The 16,706-nt window shown below is 44.2% G+C and overlaps 1 protein-coding gene across 1 annotated transcript in view; it reads right to left on the reverse strand.

The window, feature by feature from the left end:
- Positions 1 to 1,033: 1,033 nt before the first annotated feature.
- Positions 1,034 to 16,706, reverse strand: part of LOC116942371 (endosome/lysosome-associated apoptosis and autophagy regulator family member 2-like) — a 43,988-nt gene continuing 28,315 nt past the window's right edge. The window contains exons 15-22 of the mRNA XM_032954181.2: positions 15,358 to 15,531; positions 13,837 to 14,017; positions 10,659 to 10,758; positions 10,170 to 10,271; positions 9,426 to 9,552; positions 8,518 to 8,696; positions 5,961 to 6,126; positions 1,034 to 5,404 (exon numbers count right to left, since the gene is read on the reverse strand). Of these exons, the coding sequence (XP_032810072.2) occupies positions 5,354 to 5,404; positions 5,961 to 6,126; positions 8,518 to 8,696; positions 9,426 to 9,552; positions 10,170 to 10,271; positions 10,659 to 10,758; positions 13,837 to 14,017; positions 15,358 to 15,531 (1,080 nt within the window). The 3' untranslated portion in view covers positions 1,034 to 5,353. The remainder of the gene's footprint in view (positions 5,405 to 5,960; positions 6,127 to 8,517; positions 8,697 to 9,425; positions 9,553 to 10,169; positions 10,272 to 10,658; positions 10,759 to 13,836; positions 14,018 to 15,357; positions 15,532 to 16,706) is intronic.

The raw sequence follows: 16,706 nt of genomic DNA on the forward strand, positions 1-16,706 counted from the left end.
AAAACACACGCAGCAACTTTTAAAGCACATTTACTGCTCACAAGAAGAAAAAAAACACACACACAAACGTATGTTCCCGTCTTCAATCTTAACAAGGGTGGACAGCCCTATGAGAATAGGGAGCACAAAGCTTGCTTATAATTTACGATGTTAAATAAAATGAATCCTTTGAATGCATGGGGCAGCATATAATCCAGCGTGTGGGAAAACAGTTTGACACAGATTACAATCCATTTGGGTTTGAGAGTCATCTTTTGCACTTAAATAACACTTGGCAATATCTCATGTGGAATTTCACTATACTATAATTGAAACAACACTAACATTATTTCATTGAAAATGTAACTATACTAAGCACATTGCCGAATTAGTAAATACAAAACTGTAACCAAAATTACGAGACTAAAAAACAATGCTAAATACAGTTTTTTATATATTTAATTCTACCAAAAACGGGAGGAGTAGCACAGTGATTAGTGCACTGTGCTATGAACCTGCCCGTCTGAGTTGGATTCCTGGCTCCGGCTAACATCAGTGGGGCGCCTCTCCTTCACCAACCTGCAAAGACTCGCGCAGTGTCAATCGTATTTTCCTACGATTGACACAATGTGGGTAGGCCCTCATCCAACAGTAGACTGACAACAGTACTGTAACTCTACAACATCTAATTGGGGGGGGGGGGGGGGGGGTTAAAGCTCGTTCCCACAGTTTAACAAATTTTTGAAAAACAAACAAAACAACAACGAATTTAAATGTAAAATAAACAACGTAAACGATGACTTCCAATCGAAACGAGCTGTTTTGAAAACAAACAAAATCTAAATAAGCCTGACAGTAATGTACAGAAAAAAACGGAGCAGTTTAGAATATTTGAGTTATAAATTAACGCGCATCAGACCAACAATGGCGCTAAAATGCTTTTACAATTATCTGCAAAAATAAACTGGACCACAGACGGGTGCCAGAATAAACAATACGTATAATTGTGCCCCGATAATTACAGAGAAAGACACGGACATCTACAGACAGCACAGTTTGTCCACATTGCTTTATTGTTAAGTAAACAGAACGTTTAATGACGTGGAAAAAGGCGCTCACACATGTATTATGAAAACCAGACAGGGGTGGTGGGGTCAAAGGTAGATGTTGAATAACGAGCATTGTGTGGATAATGAGACGGTGCCAAAAAAATATTAATCTGCCGGAAATATTTAACAGCAAAAATATTTACGACATTAATCATGCATTAAAATGTTTCACAATAACATTTATTGTATCATCCTCCATAGACCACAAATATTAATTGTAAAATGCATAACTACATTACAACGATATGAAACACCAACATTACTCAAAACAGCATTTGTTGCAACATGCTTTTATGTATTTATATAAAATACCTTTACCAGGATTTTTGTATGACGTACCTATGAGGTAGGGACTTAAAAAAAACGTGGATTTGAGTGTTCCATGATGACACAGTGCCGCTTGCTGGTTACTTTGCAGAAGTGCACAAAAGTTGGTGCTTCAGAGAGTCGGGACGGGGGGAATGATGCAGCACATCTTTGCAACTCAGCAGTGTCATAGCTACTCAGTGTGCAGGCGGTGCAACTGCACCAGGCCCCACAGACTGGAGGGACCCAAGGCCGCTGAGATTCAGGATAGGAATGGGACAAGGGGCCCCGTTTTAACCCCTTGCATCAGGGCCCATGCCAAACAAGCTACGTCACTCATTCAGTCACGATTTGATTCAATAATCTCATCTGTTTTGTTTTACATTGTTCGTGTAATGGTGGCCTCTCCCTGGTGGCTGCAGGTGTGGTGTGAATCCGCTCATCACAACACATACCGATCGAAAACGATTCGATCCGCACGTCGTTAGATTAACAATCAGATGCATCGATTATTCGATGTAATCGCTTGATTCCTATGCACGTTGTTTCACTGCGATATGCTCAGCAAGCAATGCAGACTGACAAGCCAAACTAGCTTGCTCAAAAAAAACTTCGCCTTACACTAGACCTTACTGCATTCCAAATTATACTTAAAATTAATGTCCGGGGTCTTGGGGATTCCCATAAAATATTCTATGAGCAACGAAGCCCTGATTTGAGTCATATAACCTGGACAGGTGAGGCAACATCTGATATGGAAACATTGCTTCGTATTAAAACTCAAACATAAATGAATGCGTGAACTAACATTAACCAATTCAACCCGTAGTAGGCTTTCGCGACCAATGTTTATGATTCATTGTTGAATTTTGGCTCAGATCGCCGCATTCGTGTAAAGTGTGTTGTCATAAACCCTCCTCCATCCGATACAGCCAGTTAATATAGTAACGTGATGAACAAACGTCCGTATATAGGGGCCATTCATGTTGTAGGTACGCAAAAATCTGTCCAAACTTGACCCCTCACCCCCTCCCTGTACGCACGCGGACTTTTTACACCCCACCTACGTATAGAACGGCCGATATTTAATCCACGCTGTAACGATCAAGGATTAATAATATTAATTAACGCGTTTAGGCAAACAGATAGTCCACCGCCGGCTGCATTAAATAATTAAATTGCGTACCTTTAAAAAGTTTGTCTGGTGTCCGCTCGGTTCAAACGCCAACTGAACCCAGTGGAACAGGTGACGACGCATTATAGGGGTTTCGTCAACAGGCGCAGTGTCATGCTGAAGCACAGCAGCGTGATAGCTGCAGTCTGCTGGGCCACCGTCTCAAGATCCACAGCGTCGCTGGCGTCGTCATCATCATCATCATCGTACAGCTTTTGATTGTTATCACTGTCAGAAGACTCCTTAGCGTGAATGCGCTGGTGTCGTTTGACACTGGCCTGCGGCAGCTAAAACCTTGAGCCAGGGGCAGTCTGCAGTGAGGAGTCCAGATTGCAGGATGTGTGACCCATGGGGCAGGCCGCCAGACTATTGGGCTGCGTGATAGCTGCAGTCAGGGGCACGGTGGCACACAAGTGACACCTCTCCCACAGTCCCACTTCTCCCGGCAGTACTTGTTGTCCGACAGCTGAAGAAACTGAACTGTGGCTCATTTGAAGGCCAATGTAGACAAATTATTATCGAGGCTTCACCCTCTCCCCCCCCCCACCGTTTCCTATGCGTACGTACATAGTCAGTAGACCCCCCCCCCATACGCAAGCGTACGCATTTGGGTTACCCCCCCTCCATGCGTACGTACTAAATGGATGGCCCCCTTATTACTGCTTCAGTAACACCACCCGTGAGTGAGAGGGCAATTCACAATGTAGTGAATGTAGTGAATTGTAAAAAGTTGTGCAATCTTCTCAAGCACACTAGTTTGTTAAAGTGGTAAATTGGCACGTCTGTTGTTCACGTGGTAACTTTATTTATTGGCTGTGTTAAGTTGAGGAGGGTTCACAACACACAGTTTTCTTATGCCGTATGGCCCAATTATATTATCAATTGGAAAGCATTCTATTAACGAAGCTTAAATGAGCTGCTTTGCCTTTTAAACTGCAATATTAAACCTGTGCAGGTATATTCATTTTTAATACTCACATTGTCTATTACAGGTAGCACAGAAATAACCCCAATGTATGTGAAGACTTACCTTTTGGGGGAACCATTCTTGACTTACACCATGTATGATGAACAGCCTTTCCTGATTATAGCTAAACAATGCTCAGCAATACATAGTGAACTTGGCTTGCAAGCTTACACGTACCATGTTAGTTCAATATTTTAACTTCCTTGTATCATACCCTAACGAAAACAACGGTACCTTGAGTGTAAAGTATAATAAGGACCATAATGTTTTAATTCATGGTAAGGTAGGAAGGATGTTTTGGGGGAAAAATAAACTCTCTCGTGACTTTATACCAGATGAGTGTTAATCCAACCATAACGTTTTACTGGGAAATTCACTTATCCTATATTCCTAGTTTTGTTCTGCATATGTAATTTGTTTTATATGCCAAGCGAATTACGTTCCACAACCCGGTCGTATTGGAGTGGAGCGGTGGTGCAGCGGTGTGTGCATTGCACCGCTAACCCAGTGACCTGAGTTTGATTTCCAGCCGTGGCTAACGTCACAGGCGAGTGAAATGTCAACCAGTCCCCACATCACGAACCCTCACTGGCCGGCAAAGGTGAAGTATCGTCAAACAGTCCCGATGACTGACATGGCACAGAAAAGTCATCCAGATGTGTATTGACGAAGGCCAAAATTTTATTATTAATTTAACCAAGCATTAACATTACACCCATAAAATATGCAAACATAATCCCACAGTGGAGTCAGTAGTTACCACTACACCCCACATTCTTTGCAATGGCTTAACATTTGCAATAACACATGTTATAATGTGTTATTTATCATAAACACCACTGTTTCGTACAGACTTAACAAGGGTTTGTACAGACTATTATACAAATAAAAACAGTGCAACTTGTCCATCAGCATACCATATAACATATCCTCAGGACTGACCATGCTTGATCTTGGCTATAGATCTAATTTATCTATTAAAGGGACGCCACGATATCGAGATGTAATCTTCCTCGCCTGGTATGCAGGAGGTCGGGGGTTCAATCCCGACCCTGACGCCTGCTGTGTAATTGGAGTTTGCGTGTCTCTCTCCCCGTGGTCGCGGGGAATTTTTCTCCGGATCCTGTCAGTTTTTCCCTCCACATTTACAAGCGTGCATTGCGATTATTTTGGTGCTGTAAATGTCCAAATGATGGGGCCACTTTGTTGAGTTATCATTTGTGGCCAGGTCGCTTCTGAAAAATAAGTGAATACCTCAGTGGGCTTTGCCTGGTAGGATGGGGATGGTTTAGTATTGTATTTGTATGTTTGGGTTGATTTGTATATTATTCGTGTACGTTGCACTACTATCATGTTTTGTACTGTTTGTTGTTGTAACGTTCTTAACCGCCCCTACTGGACAACTGTGAAAGAGCTTTATCGGTCATCGGATTCCTCTAGTCTAAATAAATATTTGGATTCTGATATTCTGTGTGTTATTTGTACATAATTAAAATACAGCAAACTTTGCATGTATGGAACTCACCAACAATATACAGCTTACACACCACTCTACATTATTCTCTAAATGGTTTAATGGAATTATAAAGTCCCACCTGATGCATATATCTAGTAACTCGATTGACCGTGAAAATCAACCTTTTGATTGTGTAAAAAATTCTGCTGTTAAAGAGTTTTCACGCTGCAAGGTCTACCGCATGACATTACAACGTTCAACAAAGCAAACATTCCGATGCCTCGTACTGCAATGGACGAACCAATGTCAATTGACAAATACAAAGTGCACACCTTTATGTAAACTTGCAACGCACCTATGACTCAAGACTTCAGTTGCAGTTGCACAGACTGAAACTCCACCTCTTCTGGATCCTGTAAAGAGGCAAAAAGTTTGTGCATGTTAGGCCCATGATTCTGGAACGTAAATGTGTTTTTGAGCCGTAAAACTGAGAAAATCACAACGGCGAGCCCCAGCTGATGCTCAGCTCCATACAAGAGGTTGTGGTGGTGAATTTGTGGTGGTCAGTGATAGTGAATTTCACATTGTGATTCAAAGTACAATTTCAACCACAATTTATGAATCACCAACCACATGAAATTATACCCTAAATCAATAAATATATAATTAATGCCCTTTATCCAGAAAAGCGTCAATGAGTCACAAAGCTTTTAACAAAGGGGCTGCATTGAGTCTTTGGCCAATTGGATTTACGAGTATATAAACTAACAACATAAGTAGCTATTTAAATGGGACTACACAAGCAATTATTTTGTGTAAAACATTTCCGCTTAAAGAATGAAAACACAAGTATTTTGGACTTGCCACGCAAAGCGCACACTTCTAAGCTACGGTGAAAGTATTTCGCGTTCGCAATGCTTACGAACATATCAATGCTAAGTTTGTGAATTTTCTAGTGGTAAAAGGCACCTTCTTCTTGTTCATTAATTTCCCAAAGAAGGATTTGTTTTTCTTGTTCGCGAAGATGACGTCCTCCTCCTCGCCCTCCATGATGGCGCAGCTGTCCACGGCAGGCAGCTCCCCCCCGTCCTTGGCACTGCCATTCATCAGCAGACTCGAGTACTTGTACTCCAGCCTGCGCAGGACGGACAACACGGACGTGCCGTGCACGGTCTTGCGTTCATCACGTCCACTCGGGTGAAATTCTGTGAGAATAGTGAATCAACCGTTTTCCGTTCCGATGATGCATGCGCACGTCATCAGTTTTTCTTCCGATTCCATTCCGAGGACGTGCGTGTACATCGTCAAAACTAATCTGGAAGGAAAATTTAAATAAATAACTCTATCGGTACAGAGGCTCCCACAAGGCCATGCAGGAGGGCATGTTGCACATGCTATCATAGAGTGTGGTCGTGTCGCTGCAGTTCTCTGCAATGAGTAGAATGTCTTTAAAAAAAAAACGGCGCTACGCCTCTCTAAATAAAATTAACACCGAGCAGCTTGGGCGTAACGAGAATCAGAGGTGAACGAGACCCACCCTACAACTTGCAGACGTCTCGGAATGGAAAGGGGTTAAAATCCTATGACCACATCACCTGGAATGCAGCCAAACTCACCAGATATTAATTATAATAATCATGAATTTGGACTTACAATGCAAGCAACAGTGTTTGCTCACTAAGTTTCTCAGTAGGCGTCGATGTTTTTGCGTGTTATCCCAAATGAGTCATTTGCTGGTAATATTTTTGCATTGGACTTCATGGCCAACACCAAATACAAAGTATGTTGAATATATCTGTGGCAGGAAACCCATGCAGGGCAGGGGGAGAACGTACATAGAAAGGTGCCCAATTCGGCAATTGAAACAAGGCTCATCTTTGCTGCTAGGCACAATTGGTACCACTACGTCAACCTCCTGCCTGATATACACTTCAAATAGCCTAATCCAATAATCTTTTTCCAAGAATGTGATTACCATGAATGTATAACAAAAAATGTGGTCAATCAATATAACCATAATTTAAACATCAAAGCGATACAATCACAAGTGGAAATCCATACTGTAAAAATTTGAATGGCTCATATCTCCAAACAGGCTACTACAAAAGAAAAACTGAAGATATAGCCGTCTTTTCTCAAGTGGCTAGCGGGGGTCACATTGAGATGAGTGAAATGTGGTGAAGGGGGGTCAGGGGTCACAGTCATGGTGGAAGCAGAGGGAGGGTAATTGTGTTTAGTCTATTGTCCTTCCCCCCGCACCTCCAATTAGCACGGCTGGCTACGTACAGTGGGAAAGAAGTTAAGCATACATACACATCAAGTGACACTGGTCTGCAGACCACATCAGTCATGAAGGGTGTGATGGAATCGAGGGAGCCGCGGTCATACTACACGTGCGTTAAATGTACGTGGCAGACACAGGGACGTGGCAGACACAGGGACGTGCGAGCGGCCTACGAGACAACGATTGATGCAACGATAATCGATTTGAATCAGTTGAAAGATGCCAGCTTTCAGATAGTGATGCGGGTGTGCATGTAAACGTAATCTGAACTGCCCAGAGTCCTAGTTGGTATTCATTTACTACTGCGTGCTTACAATAAATGCTAAGGTGGTCTTCGCATCCGTATTGATATGGGAGGCATCATAGCAGATCATATTATCCACACCTATTCACGACAATAACTCTAGACATCCATGCGGCTATCCATGGAAAACATAAAGAATGGGATCACTTTGCCACCACTTCCGAGTCACTCTTCTTATCAGAAAAAAATGCAGATAAAATAGCATGAATTTAGCACTACTGGAATCAGCTTAGCCACCAATAAACACAGTTGATAGGATAACTTTGGCACCACTTCTGGATCAGTCCTCTATCTGTGAAAAAAAACATGTGGATATAGGATGAATTCATTATTCAGAGATAACAGAACCTTTCGTAAGTCTATCACGGCAATGAAGAATAAACATTGTGAACATCAAGATCACAAATTAATGCAAGAAGTTTCACTGTAATGTCCTAACGAATGTTTATCAGCATTAACCTAAACTAAACTATTTTCTTACCAGGTAAGACCCGCTGAGCTATATAGCTCTTCGGAAGAGACCTGGCCACAAATGATAGCTCAATTAAGTGTTTGATTGCGTGGATATTTATAACAGCCAAATCCTCTACATCAGTGTTTTTCACAAATTTTCAGAGGGGGGCCACTTTTGCCGATAAGACACCATCAGTGTGAGGGCCGCCACACATTTTAAACCATTGGGTTTGACAGCAGCACGATGGGCGTTTTCACATGTTGCGTATTGTCAGGCGCCGCACGTCACGGGCCGCACTAAAGGTTACCAGGGTCTGCCAGTGGCCCAATGAAGAACACCGCTCTAACTGCATGACAAAACCGCCACCTCCCTAGGGGGCACCAGCTCCCAGGGGTAAGACCGTCGGCCGTACCACCACAAGAGGTGCGGACGCCGGTCGTACGTGGGCCGCGACGGGGTCTCCCCCCCGAATCGGAGCACTCACTTCTTGTTCTTCTTCCAGAAGAGGCAGGTGAGAAATACGAGGGCAACAGCCACGAGGATGGAGCCCCCGATGCCCACCTTGAGCCACAGGCTCAGGTCCATACACACATTTCTCGTCTCGGGCGGAAGTGACACTCCGCCCGTGCAGCGGCCTGGCGCCTTCCACTCGTAGTGCGTTCTCTGCAAAGATGAGGGTGAGGGTGCGAGATTGAGGTTTCCGGAGTCACGAATTGAAGTCATACGGATCGAGGTTAGCGCCTCGGATTAGCACGGTTGGCTACGTACGGTGTACAAATTCAACACACGCGTGTGCATAGACACGCAACGTTATGACCGCGTGTCTAAGTGTGTTAGATTTGCCGTGAGCTTTTCTGATGACTTCACTATATTGGAAGTTATTAAAATGTTTGATGTTCAGTATGTGCTGACTGCATTCGAACTACAGATGGGGGTAAAAATTACAGCCTTTCGAACCAGTGAATTATTGTTTTATATAAATCGGATTTGAAATTCATAATTAAAAAACACTCCTCTTCAAAGTCTAGAGACCTCTGCCATGGTTTTTAACACTGTAGTGTGAACTTGGTGATGAATACCTCAAATCATACATTTGCAACTTAGCCTATCAATCTAGATTCATGTTCTGCAATTGTTATACAAAATAAAATATATTTTTCAGCAAGTAATAAAATACGATCATAACAAAGCACAAGCGTTCTTGCATATCTGCTTCATTTTAGATAGTTCCCCTTTACGGCTTATTTTGCACTCTTAAAACTAAATGAGCCTGGTTGTTGACACTGCAAGCATCCCAGGCACACTTCAATAGAGTATATGGAGACGGAGGGTTTGAGATGGCCCTCCCGGAGCCCAGGGGTATTGTTTTAAGCAGTGCTAATGTCGCTTTACCTCTATGCCGCCCTGGCAAGACTCGGTGACCTGCTTGTAGTCAACCTCTCTGCAGAGCGGGCAAACTTTTGGAGTAGTCCACAAGAAGTGGAATGTACATCCGTCACAGGTTCCTTCAGGGCATTTGCTGAAATACACAACAATGCAAAATAAGAACCAAATATCGATGCAAAAACTGCCTTGCCCCCCCTCCTCCCGCCAGGAATATAATGCGTAATTGCACTTTGTTTCAATTTAAAGCTTTCGTGACTGCAAGGATTCATCTTCTTTGGTTCTTTCGGTAAAGTCACGTAGAATGAGAATAAAATAATAAATTGATAAAATAAAATAACACAATAAAATATTAAAATATTAAAATATTATTGTGTTATTTTATTTTATCAATTTATTATTTTATTCTCATTCTACGTGACTTTACCGAAAGAACCAAAGAAGATGCACTTTGTTTGTTGGGCATGGAATGATTCATCGATCCACTGATTACGTTTATTCATGTGCTCACAATACGTACGTGGAATCGCACATGTGAGAATCAGTTATTTACGGTTCATGCAAATGAGATGCAAGTGAAATGGTAATCGAAAATACAGCCTAATGGATTGGGCAAACCTGTCTTGAGCAAGGAAGAGAAAAAACACACAAAAATTTATTAATGTTTGAATTTACTAGCTACGTCAAATATGTCACAATTCATAACATTGGGGGGGGGGGTTAATTTATAACGTGCCCATGTTTTGTTTCTACCTTGGCACAGCGATGTCATCAATCTGTGTGCTTTCCGGGCTGCATCGTAGCCGGAAGGTGGTGACGCGTCCATCCGGACAGGAGTTTGTGGTGTCCGACGACCTACAGGAAAACAGCTCTAGGTCATCACACCCCTTGTGACCACCACCCCAATCTGTCTCGTAGGGCCGCACTTCTAATTAGGGCTTAAAGAGAAACACGCAGACCCTCGGCTTTGCAAAATTTCCCTTGCAAAAACTACATCGCGCCCTTGAAGCGTCGCAGCCTCCATGCCGGCAGACCGCCTCTGTTGTTTTTTTTGTTTCTCGCTTGTCAGCCTGGTGACCCGGGTCACTCTCGCAAATTCAACTATCCTGGTCTCGAGATGGACTATCCACCTGGTTAAACAAAACAACTTTTTTTTTCAAACATTAATGCCATCGAACCCAATGCACCCATCAGTATAGCCATGAGACACAGCAGAGGGAACAGAATCCAAGTGTCTGTCACCTGTAGTAATGTATGATGTCGGGGATGGAGGGGTAGTCACTTGGGGGAAACAACTCCAGAGGCACATTTATTCCGTCAAGTGTATTCTGTGTTCTTGCCCCTGCAGGACAATAAAAAGATGGATACAAGACTTGGATTACACCGTCAGGTTTCAAAACAACTATCAGCAGCCACCGTATCTTATCTTACACAGATTGACATCGTGACCTATTCCAAAGACTCTTTCCAGCAATTGTACATGAGATGATTGTGGTTGAGATAAAGGGCGGGGTTATTAAAAGTGGTGGTGTTGTTATGGTGAACAGGTGGGAGAGGTTAAGTAGGAGGGGTGGGGTAGTGATAGTGGTAGTGATATTGGTAGTGATACGGATAGTGATAGTTGGGGTAGTGATAGTGATATTGGTAGTGATAGTGATACGGATAGTGATAGGAGTTGGGGTAGTGGTAGTGATCGGGGTAGTGATAGGGGTTGGGGTAGTGATAGGGGTAGTGATAGTGGTATTGTGACGTGGGCAGGTGCTCCAAATCGAGGACAAACACATTTATTGTGGTAATCTTTAAAATGCATGTATGTCACACAGCCGTTTTCAATCGAGTCGCTATTAACCACGAGACTGGTGTCCAAGCCAGGTTACTCAATAACAGTTTCCCTTAAACCCAATTCCACTACTGATAAACCATCTTTGTCTTTAATCATAACCTTTACACTTAACTATTCGATTATTACTTTAATCCTAAGCTCTATGTCTATCGATACCATTCACTATATTGATGTTACACCCATTATATGTACTGTATACGTAGTGTACTTGTCACCTTTGTACAACTTACTACTGTACATGTGTTTTATTCTTAATAGCACTAGCTTTTTTGCTCGTCCAAGGACGGGTGTATATTGCAGTAAATCTGAAATATTCAATATCAAAATTGCTCAGCTCATGATTATTGAGGAGGGGGGGGGTTGCCCCATGTGGAGTGACGTCACCCGTTAATGGTTATTGTGGAGGGGTGCGGAATGTGGCGTGACGTCACCCGCTCATGATTATTAATGAGGGGTGCGGCATGTGGCGTGACGTCACCCGCTCATGATTATTAACGAGGGGTGCGGCATGTGGAGTGCACGGCTTTCTTGTGCGTTCGTGTAAATTTCCACGCATGCAGTGACGTCACGCACGGATGTAGCACTGTGCTGCTTAGATTTATTTTTACCGTCACTTTCTGTAAAGAAACGTCATATTTGAAGCGACTTTGAGTAATACATTATTTAATTCAGCTCGACCTTGCTCTGCGTGTGAATATTGAGGGTGGGCCTCATGTGGAGTGACGTCACGTGCGGGCCACACATTCTTGGCTCATTATAGTAGTATAATATATATTGCAAGTAGTCATACTCTGGGTGCATGGGCATGGTTATAAAATAAACAGTATTAAGGTTAGATAATTATCAGTATCAACTACAGTACATCATCCTTTGCAGTGTACAGTGCTAAACCCCCACCTATTGAAGATATCACAAACTACCAATTCAAAGCCAAGCTTAAACACTAGAACATTTCTATAACTATCAAAATGCAACAGCACGTGGGTCACACACAGCAGTTTCCAACCGAGTCGCCATTAACCACGTGACTGGTGTACAGGTTAGGTTACTCAATAACCCTGCCAGCCACCTACAGGCCCGACTCAGTATCGCATGCTGGTGTAAACGTGCATTGATTGTGGGGAGCGGTAGTGTAGCGGTTAGCGCGCTGCGCTATGAACCTGGCGACCCGGGTTCGATTCCCGCTCACGGCCAACACAAGTGACGATTATCTGAACCGGTCCCGGGCCTCCCCTAGGTCGACTCAGCCTCAAATGAGTACCTGGTGCGGTGTGTAAATATCGCCACTAGGGAGACAAAGGCGGTCGGGCGCGGTGCTGGCCATCCACCCCCTCGTGTACCGTTCCGGCCTTCATAGGTGCTCGCTAACAGCACTTGCCCCTACAGTCTGTTACGGCTATACGGGGGATCTTTGTCTTTGATGTACTGCACAGCACATAAGGACCTTCACAAAACCACACTTTGCTCCATTGCTGCACGAGGAAATAATTAAAAGAGTGGTCCATTCCTAATGTGCCACCAACCAGACCTACCACAACCCCGTGATCGGGGTTGTGGTAGGTCTGGTTGGAGCTGAGGGGTGGGGGCAGGGAGCAGTCATTGCCATATCTCACTGTGACAATAATCCATCAAGCTATCTGCACACAAGCTGATATCATTACTCCATCTCCATGATGGATATACTTACAATTGTGTTCAAAACAGTGGTATTCGTATTATCATAATTATTGTCATAAAATACGTAGTCCCAGTAGCAAGTATTGATATTTTTCATCCGGAAGCTTTACTTGGCCATAAAATTATTGAAAACCAAGTGATCTGCCTGGGTTACGTTGGGAAAAATCGCATCCTCATAGTTGCGAGTTCATATCTTGACCAATGGTTAACTGATCCTATTAACCCTCTGCGGCTAATAAAATAGGAACTATTTTGTGGGGAAATCTCCTAAGGACAGAATTGGTCCCACAGTAAGAATGCAGAATTTCTACCACCGGCTCAGAACTAAAGGAGATGAACACCACTCTAAAGCTCAGTTTAGCAGAAAACCATACAATGATGTAGAGGTTTAAATTGCAGGGTGACTTTTATTGTGTTTTAAATACAATATTCAGAAGATATCACTAAAAAACCTTAACCAGTGTTTTAGTCCTCAAAACAGGTGTCAAAGAACAAAAACATTACCAATTGCCATTTCATTGTAATAAAAGTCCCACACATGTGTGTGACCATATCACACTGAATGTGCCTGATCTCATTAAATGCATGACACAGGCAGAATAGGCTGCTGTGAGGCTACAGGGTAGATAGTGGCAGACAGTGCAACAAAATATATGTACTTCTATGCTTCCACATATATGCTCCCCGCTTTCACCAACCTTCACTGACCACCAAGGTAAAGTATGGTCGAATAACTCCCACGACCTGTAGGAAATGGCCCGGCCCTCGTCCAACAGTGGATCAACAAAAGGGCCATTACATGCGCAACTAGCATACCCGTTTCACTTTTAAACAACTGTGAAATAGTGGTGAAGATGGATGTGTTGAGCGTACCTATGCTGAGCGTGTGCGCACGCGTACCTAAGAAGCGGTCGGCCAGGTTGAGTATCTGCGAGGAAACCGTAGCCCCGATGCCGCGTGCCTCCGACGTGATGATGGTCGACCGGCACACGAACGCCTCCATCTGCGTCCTCTGACTCTGGTCCTTCTGCGATAGCTGGGCGCTCGTCACGTTGTCCACGCACTGCGCCTTCATCGCGCCCTTGGGAGGCACGGCACAGCGAACGCTCAGCGAGTGGCCCCCAAAAACCTCAAGGCGTTCGTCGAAGCCTCCACCGTTACAACAGAGCCGCACCGGAGCGGCTGTGCCATGCCAGCCCCCTGGGGCGGCTCAGGCGGCGCCACGTTGTTTTTTTCCACTGCAGCAGCTGGGCGGTGTTGGTGCTATCACGCGCGACCGAACGAGTCGAGCTGCATAAAGATGACGCAGCGGAGCTTACGTTTGAATTGCACCGACTGATGTCACGCGCGATGACTGCATCGTTAACCGCGTCGCTGGCCCTGCTTTGGCCCCAGGCCGTATTCAGATATTTTGTGAGGCCAGTGTATCACGTTTTGTTTCCTCCGGCTCGGCTAAGAGTCACTGGAAAAGAAGCACTGGTAACGCGAGGGCCCCGCATTTTGCCGAGCCAGTGGGGCACGAGTCTCGTGCGGCCAAGAGCTCACTCATATGAGCGTCTAGCTTAGTGAGAAAGCTTGTTTCTCACCACTTGATACAACACTGCGCTACACGAGTTAAGTAAGATGCAACCCAAAAATAAACAATTATTGTCAATATGCAACAAGGTTCAGTGTCCTAGGCTGTCCAAAACATGTGCGAAGTGAAATTTTAAATTAAACCTCCTCTCTTCGGCCTCTGTCCACCCAGCAATACAATGAGTACACCACACAGTTAGTCCATCGGTAAATTGCGTGTGGTGCGGTAAAGTGTGGGTTTCTGCCACCTCTCTCAAGATGTGAAAGAGTAGGCCAAAATACCCTCGAGAGGAGCTCTCGAGCTTCCTCTAATGGAGGCCCTACCACCAGCAGTGGCACGATCACGAAATTGCAGGGCCACACCTCCTACTCTATCATCGCACTCCTCTTATATCACTGCCCTGACGTTGCATCCAATAGGAGTAGGGCCACTAACATGCCAAGTGGCGTGCTTTCTCATAACCTAACCATCCATTTTCCCGTTAGCTAATCATCGAGCTCACGTCAAACAACATTGGTTTGTGCATACAAGATGGCAGCTGTTTGGTTTTTGGTTTCCTCTTCCTTTAAAACGGCTCGGCGATGTGTTTCCGGGTCGTACGTCATGTTGTTCGAAATAATGTCCAACGTTTCGATCCACGTCCTGAAAGTGAATTCTGGAGCTGACTTCAGTTGCTGAAGAAGCTCCAAGCATGTCAGGCATCGTGCGAAACGACACGTTGTACAAATAGAACACGCATCAGATCGCTGTACAGCACAACTGAAAAATACCTTATTCAGTAGTATTCTTTTTAAAAAATCATATGGGAATTCAGTGTCTATGAGAGGCACTGTGGTGGTGTTTACCTCATTGCCGCAGAGGCTGATGTTGTAGACCAGGTTGTACATCGTCCCTTTGGCCGTGAAGCTGGGCCCAGTCACCTTGCTCGTGGTACCATTCAGACCGCTGTAGTTGAACTCGAGCACACCGCTCTCAGTTTCGTATGTGAACGTGCAGTCACTGTAGCATGCTGAGTGGCTCTGATAATAATACAAAAAAAGGATAGACAATTCAATTGCTACCTTGTGACAGTCCGGGCATCAGGATTTGTGCTGCGAGGGACTAATCAGGGCCTGAAGTTAAATCTTTTCATGGGATGAGATTTGAAAGTTTTGTTAATTTGTACCTACAGTTCGTACTTTAAAATAAAAGCATAGTATGACTAAGCATATTTAAAATAGATTGACTTGTTTTTTTTTATGATGTTCCAATTGTGCTATCGGTGTCGTATCGTGAGATAATTAAGTTTCCAGTCAAAACTCTCGCAGCTGGAATTACATGACCGTGTCGGGGAACAGCCTAAAAGATGGCATCACAGAACCAAATTTCGATTTAAAGCTTTCGTGACTGCAAGGATTAATCTTCTTTGGTTCTTACGGTAAAGTCACGTAGAATGAGAATAAAATAATAAATTAATAAAATAAAATAACACAATAAAATTCTCACAACGTTTCGGCCACAATACAAGTGGCCACACCAGTGGTGAGTGATGTCTTAACCAGTCCTGTGCTCCCCCACAGTAACCAACATGCACCGATCAGCATTGTTCAATAGTCAAACGCATATGACCTACAAGACGTAGTGAGGCCTTTGTGCAGCAGTGGATTTACAAAAGGCTGACGATGTATGTATGTATGTTGAACTTATTTTAGATCTTACGCAGTTAACTGCGCTAATGGGAGGTACAGGGGAACGACAGCAAACTAAACACAAAAAAACAGTTTGGGGGAAATTCGTTTTCAATCTAGATTTTAAAAAGCACGTAGCTGCAGTGGCTTCCTAATATAGGGAGGAAGAGCATTCCAGACAGCCGCAGAAGCGCATCTGCAGCGCGCGATCCAGTGACCGTCTTTATTTCTACATTTATATGCAACATATAAAACCCGTGCCTCAAACACAGCCCTGGAGCATCTTCTCCCCATCAACGGCGGACAGGATGGCTGCACTGCCCCCATTACGTTCACACGCGCGTGACTGCTGTATGGATCATGGAGCCGTCCTCATTCCGCCGGCCCAGCAGGCGCAGCGGGGAGAGAAGACGCCGACGGGCTGACCCCGCGGGCGCTCGCGACCCCCCACGCGACCCCCCACGCGACCGTGTCGCCCGGCCCAGTGGTCTATCTCTCTCTCGCTGTCATATCGCCACGGTCATCGT

This window comes from Petromyzon marinus, chromosome 14 (assembly GCF_048934315.1).
Source record: "Petromyzon marinus isolate PM22_M1 ecotype Great Lakes invasive population chromosome 14, UKy_Petmar_22M1.pri1.0, whole genome shotgun sequence".
Lineage (NCBI taxonomy): Eukaryota > Metazoa > Chordata > Hyperoartia > Petromyzontiformes > Petromyzontidae > Petromyzon > Petromyzon marinus.